The sequence below is a fragment of the Sminthopsis crassicaudata genome, chromosome 3 (genome assembly GCF_048593235.1).
Source record: "Sminthopsis crassicaudata isolate SCR6 chromosome 3, ASM4859323v1, whole genome shotgun sequence".
Taxonomy (NCBI): Eukaryota; Metazoa; Chordata; class Mammalia; order Dasyuromorphia; family Dasyuridae; genus Sminthopsis; species Sminthopsis crassicaudata.
In genome coordinates, this window is record NC_133619.1 from 77,315,249 (window position 1) to 77,332,404 (window position 17,156).

Genomic DNA, 17,156 nt, shown 5'->3' on the forward strand with positions numbered 1-17,156 from the left:
TAATCTAATGCTATAAAAATTATTGAGCTTTTCTCAGATTGGATTTTATTAGGTGCATTCGTTTAGCTCTCTCCTGTGACTTCATCTAGGACCAGTCAATGATGTTTGGAAGTGATAGAAGCAGATTTTTAGAGGGAAAACGTGCTGTAGAAGACAAGAATATTGGTCCACTCGTAAAGACCATTATGACTAGATGTATACAGTGCACTCGGTGTATCAGGTAATTTTTTTTTCCCTTTTTTCTGGCTCATTCATTAATTTCCTTGTTCATTTAGTGTTTATAAAATGTGTTTGGAATAATAACAGTGGAAAATAAAATTTTCTACAGGTAAAAATCCCCTGATAAATTCTATAAGGTTTCTGGATTATTTAGCAGTAGAATAATTTTTCCAATATTGACTATTTCTCTCCTAATTTTGGCTGTGTTGGTTTAAAAAAATTTTTTTAACTATTTCAAGAAGTCATTCTACATCTTGAGTGAGTGATACTAGTTTATTTTAGTGGATGGCATGAGAGTTTAGGTGGATTTTTTTTTTTTTTGGATGAGATTCCATTGTTGGGAGTTATTTAAAAATGGGAAGAAAATAGGAAAAAAATAATTATAAAAAGCTTAGTAACATTTCACTGTTATCTGCCTATAATATGGTCAGCATAAATCAAGAATTTTGCCACAGAGAATTAGCTATGACATATGGGAGTCAGAGTATACATTCAGTTTAGAAAATGTGTTGATAACCATATTGACAAAGCACTGTTAATATGCTCACAAGGTTGTGAGGGTAACTTTGATATACACTTGTTTTTCTTTCTAATACTACTAGTTATTATTAGATTTTATTTAGAATAGAAGTAGGCTCTAGGGTCCTTTCAAGGTATAGGTATAAGGTATAGTCCTTGTTATCAAGGAATTTATCTAATTTTGAGTATAGGACATATGGAAAATGCAAGGCATATATGTGCTCAAGGTCAGATGAGTAGTACAGAGCTGAACTTCAAGAATTCCTAGGACCCCTGGGTTAGGGTCATTAAGGAAGGCTTTAGAGTGAAAGTAGGGGATGGGAAGGAGCAGAGTCAAGATAACTGAATGAGCAGTAGCAATTCTGCCTTAGCTCTATCACAACTTCCTTTGCAGTGACCTAGAAAATGTATCAAATTAAATTCTAATTCAGAAAACCAATGTGGCATCAGAGTGGGTCATTTTTCCTCCAGAAGCAGCTTAGGAAGATAAGAGAGGTCTTTAGGCACTAGAGAAAAAGCTGACCAGGAATACATTTTATAGCATTAGCAGAGCAAAGAAGCATGTAGCACCCAGGAATGGCAAGGGGATGAAACAGCCGAGTAAAAAGAGCTCCCAAGGGATCTCTGCTAGCATAGGGAGCAAGAAAGGTGCCATCTGGCAATTGTATCGCTCACTGTCCTAGTCAGCTTCACAGCTTCAGGATGTAGAGGTTACTCATGGCAGAGAACCTACCTGTGTGTGGAACAAGGACCAAGATCTAAAAGAAAGCCATGTGGCTCTGATTCTGAGAGTCATTGAACCTATAGAGCCTTCCAGCAGGCTAACAGTGATGATCCTAGCAGCAATCTACAGAAACCCAACCATATATAACCCAGATGATATAGGTTACATCAGGAACTTGTAGAATTCAGACTAAGAGAACAATGAACAGACTTTACATCATCTTACTTAAAAGCACAGAAAATTTGTCAGCCTTCAGACTGAGCTGTTGAAGTAGCAGAAGAACATAGAAGACAGAAGGTCAAGCCAGACTTCTTCCTTCCTCTTCTCTCTTCCCAACTGAGAAAAGCCCTACACTAATATAAAGTCCAAAATCAAAAAATAGGCTAGAAGAATGGACAAACAACTAAAGAACCTGACTATAGAATGCTACTCTGGTGATGAAGTGACCACGAGCAAAGCTCCAAGAAAAAATGCAGATTGGACATGTCTATAATTAGGGAGAAAAAGAGGTCTGTTTTTTGTTTTTGTTTTTTTTAAATTTTCAGTTTTTATTTTATTTTTACAAATACATATAAAGATAGTTTTCAATATTCACCTTTGCAAAACCTTGAGTTGCGTATTTTTCTCCCTCTTTCCCTTCTCCCAGCTCCCCAAGACAGCATGCAATCTGATATAGATTAAATTTGTGCAATCCTTTTAAACATTTCCATATTTATCATGTTGTATAAGAAAAAATCAGAACAAAGGGGAAAAGTCATGGGGGGAAAAAAAGCAAAACAAAAAAGGTGAAAATACTATGCTTTGATCCACATTCAGTCTCCATAGTTCTGTCTCTCTAGATGTAGGTGGCATCCCCCAAGTCTATTGGAATTATCTTGAATTATGCATTGTTGAAAAGAGCCAAGTCCATCACAGTTCATCATCACATAATCTTCTTGTTACTGTGTATGATGTTCTCTTGGTTCTGCATACTTCGTATAAATCTTTTCAGGCTTTTCTGAAATCATTTCCTATAGAACAGTAACATTTTACAATATTCAAATACCATAACTTATTCAGCCACTCCCCAACTGATGGGCATCCACTCAGTTTCTACATACATTTTTGCACATGTGAGTCCTTTTCCCTCTTTTATGATCTCTAGTGTGATAGCTGGATTAAAGGGTATGCCCAGTTTTATAGCCAAAGGGCATAGTCCCAAATTGCTCTCCAGAAATGTTGGATCTGTTCACAGTTGCACCGGTAATGCATTAGTGTACCAGTTTTACCACATCCCCTCTAACATTTTTCATTATCTTCCTGTCATTAAAAAAAAAGACTTTTAAAAGATGTTTTAAAAATCAAATAAGATGTTCTGTAAGAAATGACCAACAGGATGATTTCAGAAAGGCCTGGAGAAGACTTACATGAACTGATGCTGAGTGAAATGAGCAGGACCAGGAGATCATTATATACTTCAACAACAATACTATATGAGGATCAATTCTGATGGATGTGGCCATTTTCAACAATGAGATGAACCAAATCAGTTCCAATAGAGCAGTAATGAACTGAACCAGCTACATCCAGCGAAAGAACTCTGGGAGATGACTATGAACCACTACGTAGAATTCCCAATATCCCTATTTTTATCCACCTGCATTTTTTTATTTCCTTCACAGGCTAATTTCAAAGTCCAATTCTTTTTGTACAGCAAAATAACTTGGACATATATATAGTATTTAATTTATACTTTAAAATATGTAACGTGTATTGGTCAACCTGCCATCTGGGGAGGAGAGTGGGGAGAAATAGGGGAAAAATTGGAACAAAAGGCTTGGCAATTGTCAGTGCTGTAAAATTACCCATGCATGTATCTTGTAAATAAAAATCTATTATAATTTTTTTTTTTTAAATCAAATAAGAGTGGCATAGAAAAAAAACTGGGAAGAGAGTGAAAGGTATGCAAAAAAAATTTATGAAAAGAGAATTGGCCAAAGAGATGCAAAAAATAGTGAAGAAAATAATTCCTTAAAAATATCAGAATTAGTGAAATGATGAGCAGGCTTATTTCAGAAAAGCCTGGAAAGACATCAGTGAACTGATGCCAAGTGAAGTGAGCAGAACCAGGAGAACACTTTACATAGTAAGATTAAAATTGTGTGGTAGTCAGCTGTGACAGACATAACTCTTCTCAGCAGTCAGAGTGATCCGAGTCTGTTCCAATCGACTTGGGATAGAAAATGCTATCTGCATCTAGAAGGAACTATGGTGACTAAATGTGGATCAAAACACATATTTTCACTTTTTTTTCTTCTGATTTTTCTTTCACAACATGACTAATTTGGAAATATGTTGTGCATTTAAAAAAATAATAATAATATCAAGATCCAAGGGGAAAAATAGGCTCACTTTGTATCATCTAGACACTTTTCTGTATAATGCATAAGTCATTCAAATATTTAAAGTTCTAGGTCATAAGTCAAAATTGGCCAAGTGGAAGTAAGATTTTAAGCTGGGTGATTTAGGTAAATGATGCAAAGGTGGCATTTAAAGTAGAGAAAATGGTTTAAGATGATACAGAAAAGGAATAGTGCATATAATGTGGCTATTAGAGCAACTTGGTTATGTATTTGCCTTCTTTGGCTTTTTCTGTTGACTCCAAAATAGTAAAAAACTACATAAATAAAACAACAATAATTTATTTCTACACTCCCACACACACACAGAATGGATTTTTTTGTTTGTTTTGTTTTGTTTTAAACTTTTCACATATATCACCAGGTTGTCTGGAGACTAACTTTCTTTGCCCATAGCAACTGTTGAAAACCATATTCTAAATTTAAGGTTTTATGAGTAAACTTTATCCCTGAAATTATAAATTTTTGAAGTACTCAAGTATCTCTTGACCTAATTAAATATTCATATAGCATTTTTTTTTCTTGTGATCTAGGCAGAGTAGTTGCAAATATTCCAATTATATAGATGGAGAAGATGAAATCCAAAGAACAAAGAAGAAACCATGATAGAAAAAGCACCAGACCTGGGGAAACAAGTGTTCAATCAACCTCTGCATCCCCTGTCTACATAGCACTTATTTGTGTTTTTGTGGGCATCTCAGGCCTAAATTTACTTATTTATTTTTTTAATAATACTTGTAATAAATTCTCTGAAATTGTTATAAAGATTAAATTACCTAAAAATGTGTAAAGTGCTTCACAACTCTTGAAGTCTTATAAAAATGTCAGGTGTTACTAAATGACTTGCTCAACTTAGATTGGATTTTAAATCAAATTCAGGTATTAATAAACATTTTTTCAGTGCCTTTTATATGCAAAGACTGCTCAGTAGTGGAATCATTCATACATTTATTAAGTGTTTACTGTGCATCAGGCATTGATTGACCTGAACTACAAAGAAAAAGTGAAAATAGTCTTTGCCTTTAAGAAAGCATTTATTTGCTTAGACAGCATGTTCCTATATCTATGTAGGAGTGTGTGCAAAAGACCTCACAATTTAGCTGACGATGTGAGACTTAAATACATGGGTAAGGACAAGGCTTTGGGGAAAAAGGTTTGATTTTCTGTTACACTAGGTGATTAGAAGAAGCTCTCTGAAACTTGGTCGACTCCTCTGTAAATACTGGTCATATTTATTTCATAGGGTTGTAAGAAAAGGATTTCATAAATTCTAAAGCAATTACCTGTAGATCAGAGTTGTTGCTGTTATTGTTTCAGGGTCTTGAGAAGGTGTCAATTGCCAAGTGAATTGCTTGGATAAAAACTTCACAAAAAAAGAATTGTGTGGAGATAATTTTTTTTTTTTTTTTAAATTAAAAAAAAGTTGGGGCAGCTAGGTGGTGCAGTGGATAGAGCACCAGCCTTGAATTTAGGAGAACCCGAGTTCAAATGTGATCTTAGACACTTAACACTTCCTAGCTATGTGACCCTGGGCAAGTCACTTAACCCCAGCCTCAGGGGGGAAAAAAAAAATTTTAAAAAGTTTTAGAGACAAATGGGTTATTTTTTATTTCTAATTTTGTTTTCTCTATATGGATCCTCTGTAGGATAGAGAATTAATAACCACTTTGGGGTGTTTCTTTTTCTTTTCTTTCTTTTTTTTTTTTTTAACTTAGGAGGTTCTTGAAAATAAAATGTTAGGTTTTTTCTTTTAAGCTAATGAATGGGGAAAATTGTATAATATTGTGTCTGAGGATTTGATAGTATGGTTTTATCCCCTAGGTTTGCTAGTGAGATTGCAGGAGTGGATGATTTGGGTACAACAGGAAGAGGAAATGAAATGCAAGTTGGAACATATATAGAAAAAATGTTCATGTCTGAATTGTCTGGAAATATCATTGATATCTGCCCAGTAGGGGCTCTTACATCTAAACCCTATGCCTTCACTGCACGCCCTTGGGAAACAAGGTTTGTATCTTCATATACATACTGTATTTGTTTTTGTCATTTATCTATTACTTTGGAAAAAAAAAAAAGAAAAGAAAATGGAATTGTGTTTACAGAGCTGGCCTCAGAAGCAGAAAGACCTGGGTTCAAATCGCATCTCTTACATTTACTGTCTCTCTCATTCTGGGCAAGTCATGGGACTCTCTCTTAAGACTAAATATCAAAGAGGTGCCAGAGTTCTCTATACCTGTGAAGTTAGAGTCCATTTCCTGTCCCAGTTTAACAATTTATAAGTACTTTTAAAAACTATTTAAAATCAATTATGTTGGTTTGGTGATTTTAGTAGTATCTTTTAAAAATTCAAGACAATGACTACATTGCATTCTGTGATAATATTTAGCCTATGAATATTATATTCATATAAGGGGCTTGGAAAGACCAGAAAGCTTAAGCACGGGTAATAAATTTAAATGAAAGGGTTTTATTTTCTCTCTCTCTCTCTCTCTCTCTTTCTCTCTCTCTCTCTCTCTCTTTTTTTTTTTTTTTTTTTTTTTTTTGGTATTCATCGTTTTCTAGTGGCAAGTCATTTACAAAGCTGATTTTAATTGAAATTGTCTCAAATTTTAGGTAGATTTTTAAAAATTACTCCTTTTAAATCTTTATTTGATTATTAGAAAGTCAGAAATTGAGTAGAAACATCAGTTTTTTTAAGGTTTGAAGCTAATTTTTGAATTTCAAAATCACTTTTCTTTATTGGAATCAACATAAATTTATATGACCTTCTTTCTCCTTTCTCAGAAAGACAGAATCTATTGATGTTATGGATGCAGTTGGAAGTAACATTGTAGTCAGCACAAGGACAGGAGAGGTGATGAGGATTTTGCCAAAGATGCATGAAGATATCAATGAAGAATGGATCTCTGATAAAACTAGGTAGATATACAAGTACACCAATTTTTCTTATCTCTGCTATTGTGAATACTTTAAACATACACCTTTAAGCAAAACAGTTAAAGGGTGGCTTTTGATTGCCATTCTCTGTCTGCTATATTATTGCCTATGTAGGCTACTGAATAGGAACTAGATGGTTAGCAGACCAAAAAATACTATTTCTAGTTTTTTTGTTTTTTTTATTTTTTTTTAATAGTTAAGGAGAACTAACTTAATCTGAAGTTTTTCTATATTGGGAATATATGTGATTATATTTCATACTATGTAATATTGATTAAACAGAGGTACTAAACTTAAATATTTGTAAGTAAAAATAATCACAGAAAAATAGGACATTGTTGAAATTTCCATGTTAACATAGTAACAATTGTTGATTTTATGTGTAATCCTTTTTTGTATTCTTTGTATATGAAAATCTTCATGCATGCTGATATTTGTCAAATTAATGATAATAGAGGAAAATTATTTTCAGGCAAAAATGATCCATGTTCACACTCACAAAATTTGTCTGCAATTTAGCAGCTGATTTCTTAAGTGTATATTTTCAGAACTGATTGAACTTTTTGGAAAACACCAAATTTTAGTTTGAATTTTAATGTAATGTTTTAGTAACAGATTTTCTGTTGTTTGTTAATCCATTGTTTCCCAAAAATGGACTACATTGTAATTGCTTTGGACACTTTAACCAATGTAGTACTTTTGTTGCTTTTCTAATATGAAATTGTATAATTTGAAAGTTATAGTTGATTTTTTAGGAAAATCCTACAAATAGTATCATGTCTGTTGTCCAGGTTTTCCTATGATGGATTAAAACGGCAACGACTTACTGAGCCAATGGTCAGAAATTCAAATGGGCTTTTAACTTACACTTCATGGGAGGATGCACTCTCTCGTGTAGCTGGAAGGGTAAGGAGCTTAAAATACTCTGGTAACTAAATTTTCAAAAAGGACCCACACTAGAATTGTTTCCCTGCTTCTCCCAACATTAGTTTCTGATAGGCAAGGCTGTGCAATTTTACAGAGTAGCACTAAAGACTTTCTGCCATGCTATGTGTTGAATTTGTAATTTATTAGCCCTAAAAAGCAGAAGTTTGGTCAACTTTTTTTTTCTATTTTGGGTAATGGTTGTATTCTCTGTTTTTATGTAATCTGTTATCATAGACACAGTGCTGATTCATTGATATTATTCTCTCCTATTTTTAGTTACAGACAGTTCAGGGCAAGAATGTGGCAGCAATTGCAGGAGGTTTGGTGGATGCAGAAGCCCTCATATCTATTAAAGACTTACTTAATAGAGTAGACTCTGACTCCTTGTGTACAGAAGAAGTCTTCCCCACTGCAGGAGCTGGGTGAGCCAACTTATAAACTAGATGTTTTTTAAAAGGTCTCATGTAGAATCTTTTCTCTATTTTAGGTGTGAATACTATATAACATAACTCCCAAAACATTTAAATTTGAAAGTCCAAGAAAAATATTCAAAAATATATGTTCATATGTTATCCTATGCCATGCCATCCTTGACAAAGACCAAAATATAGAAGTGTAGGAAATTGCTCTAGGTGGATGCAATACTTGTTCAAGACTAATGTAATTGGGAGAATACTACATAGCTTCTTCACAAGCAGTGCAATTGATTAGATTTTTTTTTTAATTGATGGTTTTAATCAGTCACAAATTCCCTTCCTATCATTTTACCAGTTTAGTTTCTATAACTTTATATTTATATTGTGTTTCTAGCACAGATTTACGCTCTAATTACCTACTTAATACAACAATTGCTGGTGTAGAGGAGGCAGATGTTGTCCTTTTGGTTGGTACAAATCCACGTTTTGAGGCACCATTGTTTAATGCCAGACTTCGGAAGAGGTTGGTATTTCCAGAGATGTAAGTTTCTATAAGATAATGATTCATATTTCTTCACGCACCTGTTTTTGTGATTTGCTTAAATCATGTATGTCTCATTCCTGGTGTTTAAAAGAATATAATATGAAATAGAAATATAAAAGGTAAAACAAATTACATATTTGGATTTGTAAAGGTAATCATACCCTGGAAGGTTTTTCTACCACTTCTTATATATTTTGAAACTTCTGTCAGTCTTCTACTGCATTTGAAAAGAGCAACAGTTTATTTGCTGGAAGTGTACATAGATCATCTCTATGAAGAGTAGAAGAGGGATAAGAGGGTATAGACAGGGAAAATTAGAGTAAAACATGAGTTTTTTTTTTTTTTAAACTTATTCCTGGTTCTCTCTTGAACAGTATTTATGCTTCCATTTGGTTGATATATTAAATAGTTTGGGTTAATTACAAATTTAGGTATTTTGTTTTTCTAAATAAATGTGCTATTTTTTTGTATCTTGATTGGACTAGCAATAACAAAAAGTTTTAAGTACTTCACTCAAAATTGAAACTTTATTGTGATTTATTGTCTTTGTTATTCCAGCTGGCTTCATAATGACTTAAAGGTGGCCCTTATAGGCACAAAAGTTGATCTGACATACAGCTATGATCATCTGGGAGATTCTCCAAATGTCCTTCAAGAAATTGCTTCAAGAAGCCATCCATTCAGCCAGGTTCTCTTATAGTAATACATTTATTCAGACTTTACACAATATTGCCTTAGTAGGCTGTCACACTATATTGGTTAAGACCATAAAGCAAGACATCTCTATAGTACTGCATTAGCTAGTAAGTAGTATGTTTTTTTATTTACATCTAAATTATTAGAGCATCTTGTTGCAAATGCAAATTTTGGTTAGTTTTTTAAATAGGTGATTTCTTAATATTTCTTATCCTTGGGGGACAGGAGGTATCTTTGCACACGTGCATGTATGAATATGTATGCCTGCACATGTTAAAGGTGTTTCTTGCCTTTGAAATCACTATTTTCATTATGTTTCTTTTGCACAGGTCTTGAAAGAGGCCAAAAAGCCAATTATAGTATTAGGCAGCTCGGCACTCCAACGAAGTGATGGAGGTGCAATTTTGGCAGCTGTTTCTACCCTTGCACAGAACATCAGGATGGAGAGAAATGTTGGTGATGATTGGAAAATTATGAATATCCTTCATAGGTTTGTTGAAAAATTTTATCCATATTCTGATTTTAATGCCTTTGGTTTTATGTACTGTGTGTAGTATCCTCTTCTTAGCTTTAGGTAGAGTTTGAATATTAGCTCAGCACTTTAATGAAACAATAGTTATTCTAGTGGATTCTATGGGAAAGGGGAAAAAAAAGTATTTTAATTGGCAGTATTTATGAGGAAAGTCTTTTAAGTAATTAAGTCAGCTTAATCTCTGTGCAGTTGTATAATGGGCATTTCCTGAATTGAAGAAATGAGAAGAATCAGAATACATTTGTTTCTTTGTAAGATAGAGGTTGTGAAATGTTTGTGGGCCAATTCTTGCATTCCTTAAAATAGTCATGAAAAAATGCCTTGGCATTTCCACTGACCCTCCTTTAAGTGTGAAATATTCTATGTAAAGTGAAGAAAAGTTTTTATCTTTGCTGGTTTCCCTGTCTTCACATTTTTAGGACTCTGCAAATATTGTACTTTTTTTATTGTTTATACTTCAGCCCTAAGAGCATAAACTATTAACTAAAACTTGGAGCAGTGAAAGGCAAAAGAAATATGTGTTGATTTGTAAAAGTTTTGAAAGCAGTGGAGCCAGAAAAAGGGCACAAAGCTTTGATCATTTGTTTGACTTGATGTCAATATTCTTTATTTCTGCTCAAGAAAAAAGGAGGAGAGGTCATTATAGAGCAAAACATTTATTGAAGACAAGAAGAGTTGAGAGTTATGCTCTCTCCTGTTCCCTCCAGTTATGTTTAAGGCAGAAAACCAGCTAGCTTCATAGGCAGAGGGAATTCAGAACTAAAATTTCTGTTCTTGGTTTCCCTTTATTAGGTACTAGAACACAGTAATTCAATCCGTAGCACATCACATAGTGTAAGTGGTCCTGGATGTAAGAAGACTTAATTATACAAATCAGGGTTAACAAAACAGATTATATAAGTGCTTTAGTTCCCTTTTGGATTTGTTTTATATTCAAGTATCACTTATTTCAAAAATAATAATAATAATAATGTACCTTAGGTTAACAGAAACTTATCATGATCACTTAAAATCTGTTTCTTTTCATTAACATCATTATATGAGGACTTCTTAAACTTTTTTCCACTTATGCCCTTTTCATCCAAGAAACCTTTGCATGACCATAAGTATATAAATTAGATATACAAATCAAATATTTGCTGATAATGAGTCATAATTTCATGACTCACACATTCAGTTATGAAACACCATATAGGACTGTGTATATCAACCAAAGATGAGAAAAAATAATTTCTACAATCTAATTCTATTTGTTGTTGTTGTGCTGAGGCATTTGGGGTCAAGTGACTTTCCCAGGGTCACACAGCTAGAAAGTGTTAAGTGTCTGAGATGATTTGAACTTAGGTCCTCCTGACTTCAGGGCTGGTGCTCTATCCACTACGCCACCTAGTTGCCCCTACAAACTAATTCTTAATACTACATTAAAGTTTGCAGAAAACTAAGGCTACTCACTTTTCTATTCAACAGATTAGAAGATTGAGTTTAATTTAAACAACAAATATTTACTAGATACCTGTATAAAGTATACTATACTAGGTGTTGTGAGGGAATAAAGATAAATTAAATATATTCTGTGCCTTCTAGGAACTTAGTCTTGTAAAGGACTTCAGAAATACACAAGGAACTATAGATTACTTCAAACTTAGAAAGTACTGCTGTTTTGCATAATTACTGCTATATTTGCTATATCAAAAACTTAATCATTTATGAAATATGGAAGCAATCAGTAAGGCATTTATTAAGCTTTTTTTAAGCCAACAAACACTGTATTAAACACTGAAGAAACAAAAAAAAAAAAAATTAAAACAATTCCCTGCCCTTTAGAAGATTATGTTTTAATAATAGAGAGCATTCCAGTGGGGAAAGCCAGAGCAAAGGGACAGAGGTGGAGGATGTAGTATTATGGATAAGGAACAGCAAGTCAATAACAAGCTGAGAAGAAAGGTAGAAAGAGGCTGGTTGTGGAGAGTTTTTCATGCCAAAGGACTTCATTTATAATCCCAGAGGTAACAAGAGCCAGGAGTGGTAGAAGGGGAATGACCTGGTCATATTTGCCCCAGGGAAATCCCCAGCATCTGAGTGAAGGGTGGATTAGACCTGAGAGAAAGTTGAGGCAGAGAACACAGTTAAGATCAGGTAAGAGCAGATAAGGGCCTGAAATAGGGTCATGACTGGGAATGGAGAGAGCAGAGATGTCGAGGGAGATCTAAGATTTGTTAGTGGGTTAGCTAGGGGAGGGGAGGGAAGAAAGTGAGCACTGATGTGGTCTAGATTCTGGGGAGAGTTTAGGCATGGTGAGTTTGGAATGTATCCAGGAAGTCCAGAGTCAGTGATGCTGGACCAGTCAGAAATTATTGAGCCCCGAGGAACAGGGAAGATCACCAGGTACACTCAGAGTGGAACATGACATGGATGGAGAGAACGGGCCTGCGGACCTAGACAGAGGAGAGCTCTTTGGGGAGAGTAGTCTCAATTGAATGATGGAGTTGGAAACTGGATTGCAAAGGATTTAAAGGAGAAGAAATTGAAGCATTGTAATGTTTGGGGAGGGACATTTTGTCAGAGACTTCTAGGTATCAGAGAAGCAGCAAGATAGGACAGCAGTATTTTCTATTTAAAAAAAAAAATTTTCCACATTATTGTTAGCAGTGTAAATTCTCTCTTCAACATTTTGTTACTGACTTACATTTGTGAGTTTTTTAAAAGTCTAGCTTTTAATTTTAGCACAAAAGGATAACTATTCTTTAAAGAGAGTATAAAGTAGAAATGTTGTGACATAGTAGTTAGAGAGCCTATCTTGGAGTCGGAAAAGCGTGGGTTCAGGTCTGGTTTTCCCCTCTTCTCTTTTTACCTCCCACACCCTACCAATAGATATATATATATGGTCATCTTGGTAGGAGCAGTGGAGATGCTATGTCATATAGTAAAAAGTTGACAGAAATGTGTATTAGTAGAAAGGAACTGCTCTCAGGATATCTGGAGGCCCAGGCTCGAGTTGTGCCTCTGATACTGATAGTATTATCTTCTGGGAAAGGTCCCTTCACTTCTTAGAGGTTCAGTTTCCTCCGCTGCATACGGCAGTGAAATTAGTCCTCTCTCTCTAAAATGTCTAATTTCAACAGCATGAAAGCATATTTAGAATGCATGACTTCTTGCTGTGGTACATGAGAACACCAAAAGAGAATATTGTAGTTAAAGATCTTTAGCTAATATTTCCTTTGGCAAATATTGTGCTGTGGAAAAAATTGTGTCCTGAGGGCAGCAGATCACCACCTGATTCTTCACAGGATTGCAAAAGAGCAGTCAATGGAAATGAAACTAGGTATTTTCTGCAAAACATTTTAATATCAAGGTTTATTGATACACCACAGGGTGGCAAGCCAGGTAGCTGCTTTGGACCTTGGTTTTAAACCTGGAGTGGAGGCAATTCGGAAGAACCCTCCCAAAATGTTGTTCCTTCTGGGAGCAGATGGCGGTTGCGTTACCCGTCAAGATTTGCCAAAGGATTGCTTCATTGTCTACCAAGGTAAGTAGCATTAGTCATATATATTGAAACTGAATAGGAATGGGAGGGAACAATACAGTCAGTTTAAGTTCCTCTTAAAATTTATCACCTTTTATCCTATTGACTTAAAATTGCTTGTTCTGTGATAGTGAATTAAATATAGTCTACTTGAATATTGGGGAGTTGGACCTAATTATAAATTTTAATTTTATGAAATTTACTATTAGTAGTTTTGAAGTAAGAGTAATTAATCACTTCAAATCACCAAGGGAAACTATGATATTTATATGTAAAGTTCCTCGTGTGCAAATATCAGAGAAATATATAATGTAAGAATAAAGTGTAGACAATATCATCTTGACAAAAAATGCTAAAAGGAAATTATGTTAATCTAGCCTTTCTCCTTAAACTGTCAGCTTTTAGTATCAAGAGCTATTTGGGGAATCTTCTATATGATATTTTAATGTTATGAGTTATGAGTCTTGAAATATTCATAACTTCACTATGGTGCTCCAGCATATTAACTAATTTTTTAAGGCTTTCTTCTTCTCTCTCTTTTTTTTTTTTTTTTTTTTTAACTAAAAATGGCTTTGGTTAATCTGTTTTTGTTAATTTCATTCCCATGCAACTCTCCCTCAACCCTTCCAATTCAATCAACTGTCAGATTTTATTGATTCTTCCTCTTTTCTATCTGCTCACTTTTCTTCTCCCATGACCACCTTGTTGCCTAAACTTTCTCTCAGTGCCACAGATGGCTAAAGTGATTTTCCAAAAAACAGTTTTTATCACATCATTCTTTGTCTCAGTAAACTAATGGAATCCTGTTGCCTGTGAATTGAAGGAGAGGGAGAACTAGGATAATTTTTAGGTTGCCTGGATTCTTGGAGGGACATTTACAAGTTTGTCCTTTTGTAGTCCAACAGCTACTTTTATCCTTCTTGATCATTTTTCACTGATATTTTATGCACTAAGCAAGAAGAGAAAGGAGGGACTTTTTCATTTCATTCCACCCATTTCTTAAAATTTAATTATACTCATTCTGCTTAGCATGTTTCTGTTCAGTAAGTTTTCAAGACAGACCCTTATGGAAGGAATTCATACGTTGGCTAAGGCTGAGGCTCGATCCTTTCTAAAGCTCCTTCAACTCCGAAGATTCTGAACCAGAGAATCACTGTACTTGGGTTGCAGATGAATCTGGCTTTTACCTACAGCACACTTTAAGCTGTATCCTATTTCCATTTGTTCATTCAAAAAAATATAAACTATCTACTGTGTTCAGAACACTGTGCTGAGGGAAATACAAGGTTTAAATAAGATGGTGTTATCTAAACTTGTATTAGCAAGGAAAAGAGGCCAGTGCCTTAGGGGCCTGCCATTTCTGTAGTTTTTGTGGTGTTGAGAACCATTTGGCTAGTTGCCTGAGCCCACAGACCCACAGGGAGGCAGATAACCAGGAGCTGGCCCCTGGTGTGGAGGAGACCAGGGGGCATGAGGGGCCTGGAGTGTCCTGAAGTCCTCCTTCAGACTGGAGACTGGTGCAGTCTCTGTCTATTTTATGTAATAGAAGGATTTGATGTCAGAAAACTGGGGTTCCAAATCCATTCTCTGCTCTCGGGTAACTTGTGTCATTTAACTTTTCTGGGCTTCTGGGTTCAAATCTCATCCCACTGTCATTTTACCTTTGTAAAGTCACTTCTTTGGGCTTTACATTTCTCGTTTGGAAAAGAAGGGAGTTGGATTAGAGGCTCTCTTAGTTCTCATTGAATTCTGAATTCTCTCTGCCTCAGAAGTCCCTTGTGCAATTGAAACCTCTATAAATGAGTAGGCTTTTTAACCTGTGACTAAGGAGTGATCTTTTTAGAATGAAAATTATTCAGAATGAAATTTAGTAGGCAGTACTCAATTTTTTTTTTTGTATCAAAGTAATTTTGTATTTAAACCTGTTTTCTGTTTAATCTTTTTTGTCAGGACATCATGGTGATGTGGGAGCTCCCATAGCTGATGTTATCCTCCCAGGAGCAGCTTACACAGAGAAATCTGCTACTTACGTCAACACAGAGGGCCGAGCTCAGCAAACTAAAGTAGCAGTAACACCCCCCGGCATGGCCAGAGAAGACTGGAAGATCATCCGAGCGCTCTCTGAGGTAGGAGACATTTCAAAAGGAGCCTGCTGCACAGAGCTCTAGCCATTATTGTGCATCACACTGGAAGGGTTTTTTGTTTTTTTGTTTTGTTTTGTTTTGTCTTTTTCCCCTGAGGCTGGGGTTAAGTGACTTGCCCAGGGTCACACAGCTAGGAAGTGCAAAGTGTCTGAGATCAGATTTGAACTCTGGTCCTCCTGAATTCAGGGTTGGTGCTCTATCCACTGCGCCACCTAGCTGTCCCCACTGGAAGGGTTTTTAAAGAAGTCAAAGATGAAAGTCCAGATTCACCATGAACCACCCCCACCCCCACCCCCAATTGGTGTTATCATTCATTTTTCTTTACCTTTTGTTAAAAGATATACATAGCACTATTGAGATTTTTCAAAGACAGCAAAATGTTAGTGTGTCTGCAATTTTTTATGAAAATATACCTATAGCAAAACAGAAATTTTTAATTTCTACATGATTATTATAGGTTTTGATTAATCACCAGGTGAGCAGATGTTTGTTCAAATTTAACTTTAATTTCCTTTTAAAAAGTGTTGTGCCATTTGTTTTTGGTATCAGTCATTTTTTAATATAAACCCTTCCTATCCAATCTGTGAGCTTTCTAGAAAGAGTTCCCCATTCTTCCAAAAATGTTGAACAAAATCAACCAATACGTCAACTGTGTCAGAAAACACACACAACATTCCATACATGTTGCCTTTCCTGCCTCTCCAATTATCACTTCATTTCTAAATGAGTTCACTCTTAAGGGTATGTTATCTGTGTTCGTTACATTTAAGGCAAAACAATCAACTGAAAAAAACAGGGAAATAAAATGAAGAGCGCCTGATCCTGGAGTCAAAATATTTGGCCTTCCTCTGCCATTGAATAACCATGTTTTAGTGGGCAAATCATTCAACTTTTCTGAACTTTAGTTTCCTCATCTGAAAATAAGTCTGATAATTTCAATATCTGTTTCACAGTGTTACTTTTGGGAAAGTGTTAGCACAAATTCTATAAAAATTTAAGCAGTATCAATGGAGATTATGGTTCTGATAATTCTCTTGTGTTCCAAACTAATGTCTAAAAAGTCATCCACTATTGGGCATAAATTGTAACTTGTAATAGTATTACTATTTTATGTTAACTAAAATTAAAAATCATTTCACTTTTTCCAACATTATAATTGCACTTTTATTTCTGTTTGGATGGTCTCTAGATAGCAGGTATGACCCTTCCTTATGATACACTGGATCAAGTGAGGAATAGATTGGAGGAAGTTTCCCCCAACCTGGTTCGTTATGATAATGTAGAGGGGGCTAATTATTTCCAAGAAGCAAGTGAACTGGCAAAGGTGAGAAATGCTTGGTTTGTTGTTTTTTGTTTGTTTTAAGGCACACATGAGTTTGTGTAATGATACTATATTTTTCTACTATTCTCATCTTTTTTTGCAGCTAGTGAATGAAAAGCTCCTTGCTCATCCTCTTGTTCCACCTCAGCTTACAATAAAAGACTTCTATATGACAGGTATGTCCTTGCAGACACTTTCATTTTCCTTTTCTACCTTTTAATTGATCAGTAGAGCTATTGGTAGCAGTTACTTCTA

General features: G+C 35.0%; 1 protein-coding gene across 1 annotated transcript in view; it reads left to right on the plus strand.

Moving 5' to 3' along the window:
- Positions 1-17,156, plus strand: part of NDUFS1 (NADH:ubiquinone oxidoreductase core subunit S1) — a 29,482-nt gene that overhangs the window by 11,284 nt on the left and 1,042 nt on the right. Inside the window, 12 exon segments of the mRNA XM_074298947.1 lie at positions 90-220; positions 5,683-5,868; positions 6,646-6,780; positions 7,590-7,704; positions 8,002-8,147; positions 8,536-8,664; positions 9,244-9,373; positions 9,711-9,871; positions 13,285-13,439; positions 15,387-15,562; positions 16,770-16,904; positions 17,005-17,077. Of these exon segments, the coding sequence (XP_074155048.1) occupies positions 90-220; positions 5,683-5,868; positions 6,646-6,780; positions 7,590-7,704; positions 8,002-8,147; positions 8,536-8,664; positions 9,244-9,373; positions 9,711-9,871; positions 13,285-13,439; positions 15,387-15,562; positions 16,770-16,904; positions 17,005-17,077 (1,672 nt within the window).